At 40.0% G+C, this 18,772-nt stretch overlaps 1 protein-coding gene across 1 annotated transcript in view; it reads left to right on the forward strand.

Annotated features, from left to right (window-relative positions):
- Positions 1-18,772, forward strand: part of zcchc7 (zinc finger, CCHC domain containing 7) — a 257,531-nt gene that overhangs the window by 236,970 nt on the left and 1,789 nt on the right. The window contains exons 7-8 of the mRNA XM_063069052.1: positions 17,666-17,761; positions 18,100-18,217. Of these exons, the coding sequence (XP_062925122.1) occupies positions 17,666-17,761; positions 18,100-18,217 (214 nt within the window). The remainder of the gene's footprint in view (positions 1-17,665; positions 17,762-18,099; positions 18,218-18,772) is intronic.

Genomic DNA, 18,772 nt, shown 5'->3' on the forward strand with positions numbered 1-18,772 from the left:
CTGAAAATCCATGTAAACAGCATCTACTGACTTTCCTTTGTCTATCCTGGCTGTTATTTCCTTAAAGAATTCTCACAGATTTGTCAGACAGGAGTTCCCCTTAAGGAATCCTTGCTGACTTTGGCTTACTTTATCATGCTCCTCCAAGTATCCTGAAACCTCATCCTAAATAATGAACTCTAGCATCTGCCCAACCACTGTAGTCAGGCCAATTGGTCTATAATTTCCTATTCTTCTCCCTCTCTCCCTTCTTAAAGAGTGAAGTGACATTTGCAATTTTCTAGTCTACCAGAGCCATTTCAGGATCTACTGATTCTTGAAAGATCACTATTATTGCCTCCACAATCTCTTCAGCTATCTCTTTCAGAACTCTTGGGTGTAGTCCATCTAATCTATGTGACTTACCTACCTTCAGACCTTTCAGCTTCCCGAGCACCTTCTCCTTAGCAATGGCAACTATACTCACTTCTACCCCATAGTATTCTCAAATTTCTGATATACTGCTAGTGTCTTTCACAGTGAAGACTGATGAAAAATACTTAAGTTTGTCTGTTGTTTCTTTGTTATCCCATTTCTACCTTTCCAGCCATCATTTTCTAGTGATTCAATATCCACTCTTGCCTTTCTTTTACACTTTTTATATCTGAAAAAACTTATACATAAATCTTCTCACCAGTTTGCTTATTTCAAAGATGAGCCAATCTTTCATTCTAATCAACTCTGAGCTGAGCTTACAAGCACGTATCCTCTCTTTCACAAAGATCCCGGTTTCTGACAACATAACCACCTGTCTTTCTTCAGCAGCTAGCCTAACTTTAAGGATCTTTTGTTCTGGGGTCATGCATGCTACCCTTCCACCCAAAAGACTTTTTAAGTTGAACATCCAAAATCCTGTATACTTACTTGCCATTCTCTCCAATTCTGACTTCCTAGCTGGTTCCATTCCCTAATATCTCAAATTTAATATTCTTGACATTTTAACTCTAAAATGTTTATGAGGTCATTTGGAGTTGGAACTGCCTTTGTAACCGTTCATTGCATCAATTTCATTGATGGGAAGATATATACAATGCAACAAATTTCCAAAAACTGTTTCCATTATACCTGTGCATGTAGGCATTTATAAGCAATACAAAAAAGTGTAATACTTCAAATTAGAGATCAGGGTTGTGTCATGTCTACTAATCATGCACTAACTATTCCTACTCTCTAATTCTGTCTTCAATGAAAATCCACTATTCTAAGGAAGATTTTAAAGATAAAAGAATCACTATTGTGGTTACATGTTGCAAATCATTTGATGGTGGTATTTCCTGTAATAACGGGTATACATTTGTGGTCAAGCGATCATTTTAAACATACAAACAAGGCAAATATTCGATACTGCAATTTAAATTTGTCAGCCATTGTTTATTCAGCTTTGTTAAGCTACTAATATGAATTGTATACTTGTCAATGTACAGTGGGCAAGGAGTTGATTCATAGTTATTTGTTCTTGTTAATGTATTCAACACTTATACCCATACTGAAACAATGGCTGCGTGTTAACTGAAGATCAAGGTGATCATACATTTTGTTGCACAAATTCAATGGCTAGTTGCAAGACGAGGAAAGATTAGTTGTTTTTTTATTTTCCCACTCTTTAATCATTAACTATGTATAATTGTATTACCTACACATGCAAATTAAAGATTAAAAACATTTGCAGGTGGTAAATTAAATTTATAGAGAAATTAATCCTTTAACTGGATGCAGATTACTAGTTTAAACTGAGAATACAGGGAGTAAATATCAAGTCATTCAGTATCAGGAAAGGAAAAAAAAAGTCATGGCATTTAATATTATCCTGCTTAAATTTTCGATGGAATAGTGTTTATCAAAAGTTTTTAATGAGACTCTGGCCCTGGTGAAGATAGATGTATCTATACTTATTTCTGATGTTCAAGCAAAATTGTGCCCTCTGGTTTTAGGTTTTATTTTTATTCATTCAGAAAGCCATGGTGACTGTAGTCTTCTAATTCCAACATTTACTGTTTCTTCAAGATTTCATTGGCTTTAGACCAAATAATTGTCAGCACAGCATTCTTGTACCAGTGCACCAATGGAAAGTAAGACCTCAAACTCCATTTACTCTTGAAATCATTTATTAAATAGTGGTCCATTAAGAATTCTGTATGCTCAAACTGGAGAATTTAAATTTTTGGTCTAAAGAAAGGCAGGAGCACCATGCCTGATCCCCAAAACAGAATTGTGTATAAAATGATTACCCCCTAAATGATATTATATGCCTCTTGTTAAAGGTACCTGCTGGCAATCATGAGTTTTATTTGAAGAGAACGCTTATCGAATTGAAGTCAGTTTTGATATGAATAGCTCAAGGTCACCCAGGGAACTGCCCGACTAGAGCATTTACATAAAAAATTACTTGCAAAGATGGGTTGCCCAGACAGCCCGTGCATTTTGTCCCCTAGTTCTTTGTCATGGAGATTCCAATGTGAGAGAAGGAGGGAGGCTAGTGTCGCAAGATAATGATTAACTGTTTTAATGACATTCATTCAATCCGTAGTAACTACTCATGCAGAAAAAGGGTTATGTAAAATGACATTAGGAGAAAATCATTTGTAATCGCATCGGGCTGCACTTTCAGGAGACATTAGAAGCAAATCCATGGCGTAGTTGGCTTACGCTTTATCTTCTGATATTTACTGAGTTTACTGGTGCATGAAAAGCTTTCACCAAGGATAGCAGATGGGATGAATCGTTTATAGGTATTGCTATCTACTGACTTATTACTTTTATATTTTGATAGTGTGGTAATCTGCAAGATATCAGTCTGCAAGTACAGATTATTTAAATGTTTGTTAAAATTATGACATGGAGGTATTTTCACCAATAGATTCTTGTTTTATCTGTGCCTAGAGATAAATTTTGAAATGCATTGTTCTCCAATGGGAAACAAAATCAAAACAAATAATTTTATTACTATTTTGACATGCATAATTATGGACACAAAAATTTGCTGTTTTCATGTATTATGTAAATTAATGCATATATCTGGTTATTTTATTGTTTTAATTTTGTTAATATTGACAGTATTCTTAAAGATTTATATTTACTTAGCATCTACCTTGATCACAGGGCATCTCAAAATGCTTCGTACCAATGAAGTACTTTTGAAGTATAATTACTACAATGTACTTGAGATAGGAAAGTTGGCCTTGGCTTAACGTCTCAGTTCAAGGGTGTTTCAGGAATGAGACTTCATCACATGACTTACTGGCTGGTGAGAGTACTGTCATGGTTGGTAAGATGCTTGTAACATGACATCCTTACAAAACAATTTCTTGCAATATTGCAAGAGAAAAGCAGGCATACATAGCTCCCCCCAACCCCAGCAACCTGCAAGGAATTGTCATAGAAACTAACTTTCAACAGAAGGTGCATTCATTTCAGTATAAGATCAAAAGTTCCAGCCACTAAACACCAAATGATTATATCTCAACTTGAAATTCTTTCATTCTAGCATAAATGAGAAATATTGTTACAGTGGTGCTAGAAAGTTTGTGAACCTTGTAGAATTATCTCTATTTCTTCATAAATATGACCTAAAATGCGATCGAATCTTCACCTAAGTCCTAAAACTAGATAAAGGGAACCCAATTAAATAAATAGAAAACAGACATTATACTTGTTCATTTATTTATTGAGAAAAATTGATTGATCCAATATTACATGTATTTGTTGGAAGAAGTATGTGAACCCCTGGGGTAATGCCTTCTACAAAAGCTTTTTGGAGTCAGGTGTTCCAATCAATGAGATGAGATTGAAGGTGTGGGTTGTAGAGGTGCCCTGCCCTATAAAAAAAAGACACACAAAGTCAGCTTACTGCTTTTCTCAAGAAAGATCTGTTTATGTGCACCATGCCTCGACTAAAATATATTTCAGAGGCCTTGAGGAGAAGAATTGTAGAGATGCATGAAGCTTGAAGCTCGAAAAGGCTACAAAAGCATTTCTAAAGACCTGACTGTTTATCAGTCCAAGTAAGAGAAATTGTTTATGAATGGAGGAATTCCAGTACTGTTGCTGCTCTCCTTGGGAGTGGGCATCCTGCAAAGATCACACCAAGAGCACAACATGCATTGCTGAAGGAGGTGCAAAAGGACTCAAGGATAACAGCAAAAGACCTGCAGAAATTTCTAGAACTTGCTAAAGTCTCAGTTTATGTGCACACGATAAGAAAAACACTGGACAAGAATAGTGTTCATGGAAGGACACCACAGCAAAAACCACTGCTTTCCAAAAAAAAAATTCCTACACCTCTCAAGTTTGTAAAAGACCACCTGGATGTTGTACTATGCTTCTGGGACAATGTTCTGTGGACAGATGAGACGAAAGTTGTACTTTTTGGCAGAAATATACTATGCTTGGAGGAAAAACGGCACCACACACCAACACCAAAACCTCATCCCAACTGTGAAGCATAATTGAAGGAGCATCATGGTTCAGAGCTGCTTGGCTGCCTCGGAGTCTGGACAGCTTGCATCGTTGAGGGAACAATAAATTCAAAATTGTATCAAGACATTTTGCTGGAGAATGTCAGGGTAGCAGTCTGGCGTCTGAAGCTTAACAGAAGTTGGATAATGCAACAAGACAATGATATGAAAGAAGAAAATTCATGTTTTGGAATGGCTGAGTCAAAGTCCTGACCTTAATCTTATAGAAATGTTGTGGAACAACCTGAAACAAGCAGTTCATGTAAGGAGAAGTGGGCTAAAATTCCTCCAAGCTGACGTGCAGAACTAATCAACAGTTACCAGTAACATTTAGTTGGTTATTGCTATACAAGAGGGTCACACCAGTTACTGATAGCAAAGGTTCACATACTTCTTCCAACAAATACATGAATATTGGATCATTTTTCTCAACAAATAAATGAACTATTATGTTTTTTGTGTTATTTATTTAATTGGGTTCCCTTTTATCTACTTTTAGGATTTACATGAGGATCTGATCACAATTTAGATCACATTTATGCAAAAATATATAAACTTCTAAAGGACTTACAAACTTTCTAGCACCACAGAGCTATATTATATAAATATATGTACTTTTTAGTTCTTTTCCTCAGTATCTGCAGCTCAGTAATATGTTGTAGCCATTAGAGATAGTTTTGTTAGCAACAGTGTCTTTCAGAAATGAAGGTGTTTCGTATCAGTTATTTGGTTTACTTCTTCATCCAGGTATACTTTTTTTTAAACTGGATTATCGTGAAATGTTTATTGGTTTGGAAATTCAATCTGGGGTACTTTGGATATTTCTGTTTTGTGCTAATCATAAATGCAATATGCATTTTGTTCCATTTCCTTGATGGCTTTTGAGTGAAAATGATCCAGGTTTTCACATAACCAAGCATGACATCGTTTGTTGGTTTCACCTCTTAAAAGCCAATCTCAAACTTGTTCTCTTATTTTTACTCTGATTAGTAGATACAAAGAGTGTATGTACTATTCTAGATTTTATCACTAGATAGATAATTTGTATGCATCTCATGAATACAAGTTCTTTTAATTTTAAACACCTTAAAATTATTTTTCTTCAAAATTCTGAAATCCAAGAGAATGCAAGCCCAGTTTATGCATTCTTACCTTATAATTTAAAATCCTTTTAATCTGGCATTGTTCCAGTGAATCCTTCCTTTACTATTCCATGGACAATCTATCATGAGGTCTGATGTTCAAATCTAATTGCAGGTATCCAAAAGATAATCTGACCAAGGCTTTTTGCTACTTTGTGCATGAATTGCTGAACTTCCCAACAGAATAAATAGCACACTTGAAGATATAATTCTGTTGTCCATCTAACTGATTACTGCACATGATGAAAAGCTGAAGGTGACACTTGATTCCTAGGTATCATCATTTCTCATCTCTTGTCAGTTGGAGAACATATCCTTTATCCCTGCTCTCTTCATTCCACATTCTAACAAATTACAGTGTCTTTTCACAAGATGTCTCTTGCTGCAAATTGTTGACCAGTTTTCTTTTGGCACTTGGCCTCCCTTGTTGCTTCCTAAACATGTTGTTTCAAAAACCCTGCCTCCAAAATATGCCAGGAATCTCTAGGTTATATTCATTGAGCATCTGCTATCTAAGTAACAAACAAAATTTCCCATTAGAACCACATTATTTCTTCTACATCCCTTAAATTTCTATTTGCACATTACCGTATTTCTGCTCAAAGGTTCATTTGTTATCAAAGTATACAATTTCTTTTTTGGGTAACCATGAAACCAAGTAAAGAAAGGCAGCACAATCATCAACCTCAAAACCTTCTCTCTCCACACAAAAAAAAACAAACAAAACTTGATCAGGCACACTAGCCCCCAAATCCCTCCTCCCACACAAAAAAACAAAACAGAACAGGCACCTTAACCTCCAAGTCCCTCCACCTACGCAAAACAAATGAACAAAACAGAACAGGCACATGGACCCGCAAATCTCCATCACTGCACTAAAAAAAATGAGAAGGATCAAGTGAAAAACACAGAATATAAAAAACTATAAAACTGAAAAAAAGAGTCTATAGTCCAAGTCCACATCCAAAATACAGAAAAACCTAGGGGACACTCTCCGGGCCCAGTGGCAGAACCCCTCCTCTCTGTAGCAGATTGATTGAAAGACAGGCAGCTGGTGCTCATCCACTGAACTTGCCTTGATGCTTCAATCTCCCTCAAACTTTAATTGGCGAAATGAAGTCAAAAAACAACTTGTACCTCATCCCACAGCCTTCTCACCATGAAGTTTGCGCACGCTGTCTTTGTCTCCCGGAATCCTCTCGGAGACTGCAGAGCGCTGAAGCACCCAAATGATCTCCAAGTTTCCTCATTCGCCTTGATGTTTCATTCTCCCTCATTGCTCTAATTGCCAAACAATGGAAGCTTTAATCGGCTCTCAGTGCTCTGTAGATTATTCATTTGTCCACTGTGTACGCATCATAGCTTGGTATGCTAACTGTTCTGCCTGAAATTGAAGAAACTGTAGAAAGTTGTAAACACAATTCAGCACATCACTGAAACCAGCCTCCCCTCCATGAACTCAGTCTATACTTCTCACTGCCTCAGTAGAAGAGCCAATGTCATTAAAACCCTCTTCCACACCATACATATAAAAGTTGCTGGTGAACGCAGCAGGCCAGGCAGCATCTCTAGGAAGAGGTGCAGTTGACGTTTCAGGCCGAGACCCTTCGTCAGGACTAACTGAAGGAAGAGTGAGTAAGTGAAAATCCCTTACTCACTCTTCCTTCAGTTAGTCCTGACGAAGGGTCTCGGCCTGAAACGCCGACTGTACCTCTTCCTAGAGATGCTGCCTGGCCTGCTGCGTTCACCAGCAACTTTTATGTGTGTTGCTTGAATTTCCAGCATCTGCAGAATTCCTGTTGTCCACACCATACATTCTCTCTTCTCCCCCATCCCATCAGGCAGAAGATACAAAAGCCTGAAAGCATGTACCAAAGGGTTAACACATGAAATATAGACTATAAAGGAGGTTAAGATTTGGCAGCCTTCAGGGATGTGGGTGCTTAGAGTCACAGAACACTACAGCACAGAAACAGGCCCTTTGGCCCATCTAGTCTATGCCAACCATTACTCTGCCTAGACCATCAACCTGCATGTGGACCATAGCCCTCCCATCCATGTACTTATCTAAATTTCTCTTAAATGTTGAAGTCAACTCTGCATCCACCACTTGCGCTGGCAGTTCGTTCCACACTCTCACCACCCTGAGTGAAGACATTCCCCTTCATGTTCACCTTTCACCCTGAACCCATGACCTCTAGTTATAGTTTCACCCAACCTCAGTGAAAAAAGCCTGCTTGCATTTACCCTATCTATACCCCTCATAATTTTGTATAGCTCAATCAAATCTTCCCTCGATCTTCTACATTCTAGGGAATAAAGTTCTAACCTATTGAACCTTTTGCTATAACACAGTTCCTCAAGTCCCAGCAATATCCTTGTAAATTTTCTCTGCACTGTTTAAAACTTATGCACATCTTTCCTGTAGGTAGACCAAAATTGGACTCAATACTCCAAGTTAGGCCTCCCCAACATCTTATACAGTTTCCTGTACTCAGTACACTGATATATGAAGGCCACTGTGCTAAAAGCTTTCCTTACAAACCTGTCTACCTGTGACACCACTTTCATGAAATTATCCTATCTATATTCCTAGATCCCTCCATTCTCCCACACTCCTCAGTGCCCTACCATTCACTTTTTAAGACCTGGTTGGTCCTCAAAAGTCCAACATCTCACACTTGTCTACCTTAAGTTCCATCTGCCATTTTTCATCCCATTTTTGCAGCTGATCCCGTTCCCGCTGCCAGCTTTGACAGTCTTCCTCATTGTCCACTACACCTCCAATCTTGGTGGCATCTTCATATTTGCTGATCCAATTTACCACATTATCATCCGGATCATTGATATGGACCCAGCACCAATCCATGCAGCACACCACTAGTCGCAGGCTTCCACTCAGAGAAGCAAATATTTACATCACTCTCTGGCTTCTTCCATGAAGCCAATGTCTAGTCCAATTTACTACCCCATCTTGAATGCTAAGCAACTGAACCTTCTTGAGCAACCTCCCATGCGGAACCTTGTCAAGGGCCTTGCTAAAGTTCATGTGGACAACATCCACTGCCTTACCTTCATTGGCTTTACTGGTAACCTCCTTGAAAAACTGTGTAAGATTAGTTAAACACAACTTATCGTGCACAAAGCCATGTTGACTATCCCTAACCAGTGGCTGTCTATTCAAATACTTATATATCTGGTTCCTTAAAATACTACTTTCCAATAAATTACCCACTCCAGATGTCAGGCTCACTGGCCTATAATTTCCTTGCTTATTCTTAGAGCTTATTTTAAACAATGGAACAACATTAACTGTCCTCCAACCCTCCGGCACCTCATCCATGCCAAGAATATTTTAAATATTCTGCTTGAGCCCCTACAATTTCTGCACCAGCCTCCTACAGGATCCCAGGGAACACATTGTCAGGCCCTGGGGATTTATCCACCCTAATATGCCTCAACACAAAAAATATCTGTGATCTGTAATCTGTATAGGGTCCATGACTTTGCTGCTGCATTGCCTCACATCTATACACTGTGTTCCTCTCCTGAGTAAATACAGATGCAAAAAATCCATTTAAGATCTCCCCCCATCGCTTTCAGCTCCACTCATGAGATTACCATTCTGATCTTCCATAGGATTAATTTTGTCCTTTGCTATTCTTTTGCTTTTAATACATCGTAGAACCCCTTAGGATTCTCCTTCACCTTGTCTACTAGATCAACCTTGTCTTCTTTTAGCCCTCCTGATTTCCTTCTTTAAGTGTTTTCTTACATTTCTCATACTCTTCAAGTACCTTATTTGTTCCTGCCTGACTATACCTACTATGCACCACCTTTTTCTCTCAAAAACCAAGGTTCCCTGTACCTGTTATCCTTGCCTTTGATTCTGACAGAGACATATAAACTCTGTACTCTGAAGATTCTACTTTTGAATGCCTTCCACTTACCAAGTGTACCTTTGCCAGAAAACAAACTGTCCCACGTGTCAGATCCTTTGTTTAACTTTCTGTCTATATAAGTGTGCATGTGTGTTTGTATCATGCAACAGAACCAAGTCTCCAGTTGTCCCTATCACTGGAGGCTTGACATTGCTTCATGATACTAACATACAGATCATTTCTTTTCCCCAGCCTTTGCACCTTTTTAAATGCACAGAAATCGACTGCTCAAAATGACTTTCAAGACCTTCATGCACAGCCATTGTGATAGCAAATCTGTACCTTTGTCTAGCACAGAAGTAATGATATTTTAACAATATCATCATCACTTTGAAACGTCTCAGGCAAGAGATCACCAGCTCAAAGAACATGTTAGGTAACACCATTTTCTGGAAAGGCAAACTAGAAGAAGAATACCATCTTCATGTGTCGTGAGCTTGGTCATCAAGAATGGAAAAATTCCGGCATCTCAGCAACTCTTGTGACCCTCCTACTCACTCCAACATAGAACCAGCATATACACCAACCTGTATCCCAAAGAGCATCAGTCCAATTCTTTGACTCATCCTTCTCAAATGTGGCTGCAATAGAAGTTCATCACCATCTTGCATCCTATTATATGATGATTTTAAGTACTGCATTCAGAGTGACCTAATCTTGTTGCAGAGTGGTACCAATCAAGTCTGCATCATTTCCTCAAAGCCCCACTCTTAATATTGCACTTCACTCTAATAAGCTTACTGCTGAAGTGAAGATAATGTTGGGGAAAAATGATCAACCTAGTTCAGCACCATGGACGCAACAAGCCCCTTCACCAGAGGTGTCATTATCCCTCTCACCTCACCACACCACAGGAACAAAATCACCCTAACTCCAGTCATCAAGCTGCAATATGCAAATAACATTTATATATGTGTCTGCTTGACGGCTGAACAGCAGGTAATCATTGACTCATTAACAGAAACTAATGAGACAATTGATGTTGCACTGAAATCTGCAAAATAAAGGTCCTCTATTTGCGTCCATGGTGCTGAACTAGGTTGATCATTTTTCCCCAACATTATCTTCACTTCAGCAGTAAGCTTATTAGAGTGAAGTGCAATATTAAGAGTGGGGCTTTGAGGAAATGATGCAGACTTGATTGGTACCACTCTGTAACAAGATTAGGTCACTCTGGATGCAGTACTTAAAATCATCATATAATAGGATGCAAGATGGTGATGAACTTCTATTGCAGCCACATTTGAGAAGGATGAGTCAAAGAATTGGACTGATGCTCTTTGGGATACAGGTTGGTGTATATGCTGGTTCTATGTTGGAGTGAGTAGGAGGGTCACAAGAGTTGCTGAGATGCCGGAATTTTTCCATTCTTGATGACCAAGCTCACAACACATGAAGATGGCATTCTTCTTCTAGTTTGCCTTTCCAGAAAATGGTGTTACCTAACATGTTCTTTGAGCTGGTGATCCTCCTCTTCTTCATGGACACCCCGCTCTGGTCTTCTGCCTGCTCTGGATCTCTTTATCGCTAACTGCCGACGGGACATCAACCTTCTCAACTTTACCGCACCTGGTCCCCATTCCAACCTCACTCCTTCGGAACGCTCTGCTCTCCACTCCCTCCGCACTAATCCTAACCTTATTATTAAACCCGCCGATAAGGGGGGTCTGTTGTAGTCTGGCGTACTGACCTCTACCTTGCCGAGGCACAGCGACAACTCGCGGATACCTCCTCTTATTTACCCCTCGATCGTGACCCCACTAAGGAGCACCAGGCCATTGTCTCCCACACCATCACCGACTTTATCCGCTCAGGGGATCTCCCATCCACTGCTACCAACCTTATAGTTCCCACACCCCGCACTTCCCGTTTCTACCTCCTACCCAAGATCCACAAACCTGCCTGTCCTGGCCGACCTATTGTCTCAGCGTGCTCCTGCCCCACTGAACTCATTTCTGCATACCTCGACACTGTTTTATCACCCCTTGTTCAATCCCTTCTGACCTATGTTCGTGACACTTCTCACGCTCTTAAACTTTTCGATGATTTTAAGTTCCCTGGCCCCCACCGCTTTATTTTCACCATGGATGTCCAGTCCTTATATACTTCCATCCCCCATCAGGAAGGTCTCAAAGCTCTACGCTTCTTTTTGGATTCCAGACCTAATCAGTTCCCCTCTACCACCACTCTGCTCCGTCTAGCGGAGTTAGTCCTTACTCTTAATAATTTCTCCTTTGGCTCCTCCCACTTCCTCCAAACTAAAGGTGTAGCTATGGGCACCCATATGGGTCCTAGCTATGCCTGCCTTTTTGTTGGGTTTGTGGAACAATCTATGTTCCGTGCCTATTCTGGTATCTGTCCCCCACTTTTCCTTCGCTACATCGACGACTGCATTGGCGCTGCTTCCTGCACGCATGCAGAACTCGTTGACTTTATTAACTTTGCCTCCAACTTTCACCCTGCCCTCAAGTTTACCTGGTCCATTTCCGACACCTCCCTCCCCTTTCTAGATCTTTCTGTCTCTGTCTCTGGAGACAGCTTATCCACTGATGTCTACTATAAGCCTACTGACTCTCACAGCAATCTGGACTATTCCTCTTCTCACCCTGTCTCTTGCAAAAACGCCATCCCCTTCTCGCAATTCCTCCGTCTCCGCCGCATCTGCTCTCAGGATGAGGCTTTTCATTCTAGGACGAGGGAGATGTCTTCCTTTTTTAAAGAAAGGGGCTTCCACTATCAACTCTGCTCTTAAACGCATCTCCCCCATTTCACGTACATCTGCTCTCACTCCATCCTCCCGCCACCCCACTAAGAATAGGGCTCCCCTGGTCCTCACCTACCACCCCACCAGCCTCCGGGTCCAACATATTATTCTCTGTAACTTCCGCCACCTCCAACGGGATCCCACCACTAAGCATATCTTTCCCTCCCCCCCCCTGCATTCCGCAGGGATCGCTCCCTACACAACTCCCTTGTCCATTCGTCCCCCCCATCCCTCCCCACTGATCTCCCTCCTGGCACTTATCCGTGTAAGCGGAACAACTGCTACACATGCCCTTACATTTCCTCCCTTACCACCATTCAGGGCCCCAAACAGTCCTTCCAGGTGAGGCAACACTTCACCTGTGAGTCGACTGGGGTGATATACTGCATCTGGTGCTCCCGATGTGGCCTTTTATATATTGGCGAGACCCAACGCAGACTGGGAGACCGCTTTGCTGAACATCTACGCTCTGTCCGCCAGAGAAAGCAGGATCTCCCAGTGGCCACACATTTTAATTCCACATCCCATTCCCATTCTGACATGTCTATCCACGGCCTCCTCTACTGTAAAGATGAAGCCACACTCAGGTTGGAGGAACAACACCTTATATTCCGTCTGGGTAGCCTCCAACCTGATGGCATGAACATCGACTTCTCTAACTTCCGCTAAGGCCCCACCTCCCCCTCGTACCCCATCTGTTACTCATTTTTATGCACACATTCTTTCTCTCACTCTCCTTTTTCTCCCTCTGTCCCTCTGAATATACCTCTTGCCCATCCTCTGGGTCCCCCCCCCCTTGTCTTTCTTCCCGGACCTCCTGTCCCATGATCCTCTCGTATCCCCTTTTGCCTATCACCTGTCCAGCTCTTGGCTCTATCCCTCCCCCTCCTGTCTTCTCCTATCATTTTGGATCTCCCCCTCCCCCTCCAACTTTCAAATCCCTTACTCACTCTTCCTTCAGTTAGTCCTGACGAAGGGTCTCGGCCTGAAACATCGACTGCACCTCTTCCTACAGATGCTGCTTGGCCTGCTGCGTTCACCAGCAACTTTGATGTGTGTTCCTCTATCTGTCTGTCCCTTTTGTACAACACTGCTTTCTGAGAATAAATATCCACTAAGAACCCTTAGTCAGTGAAGGAAATGAAGGAAAAAGGAAATGAGCACCATGCAAAAGTTTGGGCAGCCCAAGAGATTTGAGCTCTCAGATAACTTTTACCAAGGTCTCAGACCATTAATTTAGCTTGTTAGGGCTATAGCTTGTTCACAGTCATCGTTGGACCACAGATTGTTGCGGAACAGTTTCAGTCATTCCTGAATATAAATGGAATAAGACATATTACATCTGCACCATATCACCCAAGGGTAAGATTTGTTCAGAATCTAAAGAACACACTGCAAGCAATGTTAGCAGAACACAGTACCCTAACACTGAATCAGAAGCTCACCAATTTTCCTTTTTGCATATTGCAATGAAACACACTCCACAGCCAACAATTCATCAGCTCTGCTGTTCCACACAGTGGCATGCAAAAGTTTGGGCACCCCGGTCAAAATTTCTGTTACTGTGATTAGTTAAGTGAATAGAAGATGAACTGATTTCCAAAAGTCATAAAGTTAAAGATGAAACATTCTTTTCAATATTTTAAGCAAGATTAGTGTATTGTTTTTGTTTTGTACAAATTTAGAGTGGAAAAAGGAAATGAGCACCATGCAAAAGTTTGGGCAGCCCAAGAGATTTGAGCTCTCAGATAACTTTTACCAAGGTCTCAGACCATTAATTTAGCTTGTTAGGGCTATAGCTTGTTCACAGTCATCGTTAGGAAAGGCCAGGTGATGCAAATTTCAAAGCTTTATAAATACCCTGACTCCTGAAACCTTGTCCCAACAATCAGCAGTCATGGGCTCCTCTGAGCAGTGGCCTACCACTCTAAAAATTAAAATAAATGATGCACGCAAAGCAGGAGAAGGCTATAAGAAGATAGCAAAGCATTTTCAGGTAGCCTTTTCCTCAATTTGTAATGTAATTAAGAAACGGCAGTTAACAGGAAGGTGGAGGTCAAGTTGAGGTCTGGAAGACCAAGAAAACTTTCCGAGTGAACTGTTCGTAGGATTGCTAGAAAGGCAAATCAAAACCCCCGTTTGACTGCAAAAGACCTTCAGAAAGATTTAGCAGACTCTGGAGTGGTGGTGCACTGTTCCACTGTGCAGTGACACCTGCACAAGTATGACCTTCATGGAAGAGTCATCAGAAGAAAACCTTTCCTGTGTCCTCACCACAAAATTCAGCATCAGAAGTTTGCAAAGGAACATCTAAACAAGCCTGATGCATTTTGGAAACAAGTCCTGTGGACTGATGAAGTTAAAATAGAACTTTTTGACTGCAATGAGAAAAGGTATGTTTGGAGAAAAAAGGGTGCAGAATTTCATGAAAAGAACACTCCAACTGTTAAGCACAGGGGTGGATCGATCATGCTTTGGTTTTGTGTTGCAGCCGGTGGCACAGGGAACATTTACTGGTAGAGGGAAGAATGAATTCAATTAAATAACAGCAAATTCTGGAAGCAAACATCACACCATCTGTAAAAAAGCTGAAGATGAAAAGAGATGGCTTCTACAACAGGATAATGACCCAAACACACCTCAAAATCCACAATGGACTACCTCAAGAGGCGCAAGCTGAAGGTTTTGCCATGGCCCTTACAGTCCCCTGACCGAAACGTAATCGAAAATCTGTGGATAGACCTCAAAAGAGCAGTGTATGCAGGACAGCCCAAGAGTCTCACAGAACTAGAAGCCTTTTGCAAGGAAGAAAGGGCGAAAATCCCCCAAACAAGAATTGAAAGACTCTTAGCTGGCTACAGAAAGCGTTTACAAGCTGTGATACTTGCCAAAGGGGGTGTTACTAAGTATTGACCATGCAGGGTGCCCAAACTTTTGCTTTGGGCCCTTTTCCTTTTTTTTTATTTTGAAACTGTAAGAGATGGAAAAAAAAAGTAATCTTGCTTAAAATATTAAAGAAATGTGTCATCTTTAACTTTATGGCTTTTGGAAATCAGTTCATCTTTTACTCGCTTAGCTATTCACAGTAACAGAAATTTTGACCGAGATGCCCAAACTTTTGCACGCCACTGTGTATGTGTGTGTTTGTGTATATGTATGTGTATATATATATATTAGAGAGCAATATGTTACATTTTTGAATTGAGATCCATTCTATATTAAGTTGGAGTGTATAGCTAAGCAGGAAGGAGTGTATTGTATTTAATATTAGAGTAATATTGTAAATATATTGTATGATTAATTTTTCTGTTGGTTACATAATTCATTATGGAGTATATGTAAGAATATGCATGAATGGCATATGCCATTATGCCACCACAACATGTGTGCGCGCCTTGCTCAAAGAAAATCTGAGTAGGCAAAATATATCATGGCTCCTGTGTTTTTCTTTCAATTAGTTTCTAGAGTTGCAAAACGTAATACAAGGTACTTCTGCATTTCTCATTAATAATGAATGCCATAACGTAGCAGTTAGCACAATACTATTAAAGCTTGGGGCGTCAGAGTTCAGAGTGCTATTCTGATGCCATTTGTAAGGAGTCTGTATGTCCTTCCTGTGGAATGTGTGGGTTTTCTCCAGGTGCTCAGGTTTCCTCCCACACACTAAAGATTAATTGGTCATTGTAAATTGTCCCGTGATTAGGGTAGGGTTGATTCAGGGGCTCTAGGGTGGCACAGTTCAAAGGGCCTACTCTGCACAGTATCTCTAAATACAATACTGTTTTCTGTGATATTTGGAATGATTCCACAACTACTTCAAAAAAACTTGCTTCCAAATTGAATTTTATTAACCCAGCTTATCTTTAAAGTTGCCCCATGCTTTGACTGAAGATAGACAGACAGCACAGTGACACAGCTAATGCAGCTGCTGTATACAGTACTGTGCAAAATTCTTTGGCACATTATTTAGAGATACTGCGTGGAATTGGCCCTTCTGGACCTTTGAAAAAGGCTTTTGCATAGTGCTGTATTTTGGTTAAAATCGGAAGGTGGAAGGTGGTGGGGAAACAGAAAGAAGAGTACCTAGCTTTGTATTAATGCGGTAGTATTTAGTATTATTTGGTAATTATATGTGCCTAAGACTTTTGCTCAGATCTGCAGGTGAAATTTGGACATTCTGCTTGTGATCATATGGGTTTCCTCTGGATGCTCTGGTTTCTCCCAGATGGCACATTGATGAGTTAATTGGCCACTATAAATGGCTTCTAGTGTGTAGGTGGTAGCATCCTGAGGGTGAACGAGGGAGGTGACAGTTGATGGCAGTGTGGGGAGAATATAGTAAGATATGATAGGATTAATGTAAAAATAGTTGTTTCATGATTGATATTAATGTTAATGACCTATGAAAAAAATGTTTATTCCCTCACAGCATTGTTAAATTTGCCATTAAATATTCATTAAGAATCTTGTCCATGTGTTCCACCTCCAGGCATATATTATCTTTTTGGAATCTCTATTGGCCGTATTCGCTCATTAGTCATGGGCCAGAGCCTATATTTTTTTAAATTCTACTTTCCAGTGAATTGTCTTTGAATTTTCTTTTCAGCCTTCAATTATCCTAATCCTGAAGAGCTCCTTGACCCCTATGGTGAAGGAATTCAGGATGCCAGCTGTCTTCTCTTTTGCGATGCGCTGTGCCAGCTTTCATAATGCATATACTATATATACAGCTGCAACATGACATAATAATTCTTATAATCATTGCCTAGGTTGGAGAAGCCAAAAATACCAAGTGCCTTTTTCACTACCCTATGCAACTGTGTTGCCATTTTCAGCAAGCTTCGGACTTGCTTTCCAAGGTCTCTGCTATTTACTCTTCACTTCCTACCAGAATGTGACTTACTATTTTCTCACTTTCCTGGTTCTAATGAAATGGTTCTTGACCTGAAACATGTTTCTCTTCCCTCTGATGCTGACTGACCTGCTGAATGCCTTCATATTTTTTGCTTTTATTATCACAACATGTAGATAGAGGCTAAAGCAATAAACAGCATGACTAGCAGTACCTGGTGGCTAAAGGAAATTTTGACATATCAACTGCATATTTTCTGCATTGTTTAATGTCATTCCTCACCTTCACCTGCTCCTTGATCACTCTAATGATAACAACTTGCAAAAATGAAAAGTACCTTTGATATAGATGAGCCCAAAAATGCAATCCTTTTACATTCAATGACAACAAATTTTATTTAAATGTCTTGTGGTATCATAATCTTGTTGCTGGTTTCTGAATGATTATAAAAATTGCTGTTTTCCATGTTGCAGACCAATCAAGGACCAATAATAACTGGATCTAACCAGCCTGCTGCAAAGAAACCTATGTATTGCTACAATTGTGCAAAAAGAGGGCATTATGGTTATGTAAGTGTCAATCATTAACCTATAGAGTATCATTTTTGTGCTTCAAGTACAATGTAGTTAAAACAAACAATTATTGTCAAGTTGTATTAAAGTCAAAATGTATGATCTGAAAAATTAGTCTAGAAAATTAAATTTCTCAATTTATTTACTGTAATGTTGTTGCATATTTGTAACACAGAAATCAAAGTGTCAGCCACTAATGGCGTCCATTGCACTAATACCTGGAAGACAAAGTTAACAGGGTAAATTTGTGCAAACCAACAAATCCTGTGTCCTGGATCGAGAATATATTTTATGATTTTCTTTATACTAAAGAGCTACGGTTTGGTCATTTGTAGGAATGTTCAAGCAGTTGGATGCATAGGCACACCTTTCCTGCATCACCACATGTGAAATACTATGATACTGGGAAGGACATAAAAAAAAGAGAATGGCGGATTCAGAGGAAAGTTGAAGGTTGGTTATTTTTAATGTTGGAGATGAAACTTGTATTATTCTCTGTAAAGAAACTGATCTTTTTTTAAATTTGTAATGTAATTTGTACATTAGATTTCTGTGGAACGCAGGGACATAAGTTGAGCCACCAATTGCAGAAGCACTACTTGATAGGAGACAAGATAAAGAGAACCAACAATGGGCCATTGTCACCAGACTGAAATCAACCAGCTGATGAACAGCATCAATGGAGCACTGGGAGACTAGTGTAGCCATTGATTAAAATCTATCAAATTCTATATTGAATATTTTAATTAAACTGGTCTCCACTGCATTTTGAAAGTGACTTACTAGATTTCAGTTAGCTCCTGGGTGGGGACAATATCCTATCTGAATTCAATCCTGAATGACCTGACATTAATTTTGGTTGTTCTGAATTTTCTGTTAAATGAAATAGTTTTCTTGTACTTTTTCAGTAGGATCCATGGAATCCCTTTCAAACACCTCAACTGGACTGTTTGTGTATTTCAAGGAATACAAACCAAGGCTTATGCTGCCTCTCACAACTGATAATTG

The sequence above is a fragment of the Mobula hypostoma genome, chromosome 16, assembly GCF_963921235.1.
Source record: "Mobula hypostoma chromosome 16, sMobHyp1.1, whole genome shotgun sequence".
NCBI classification, from domain to species: domain Eukaryota; kingdom Metazoa; phylum Chordata; class Chondrichthyes; order Myliobatiformes; family Myliobatidae; genus Mobula; species Mobula hypostoma.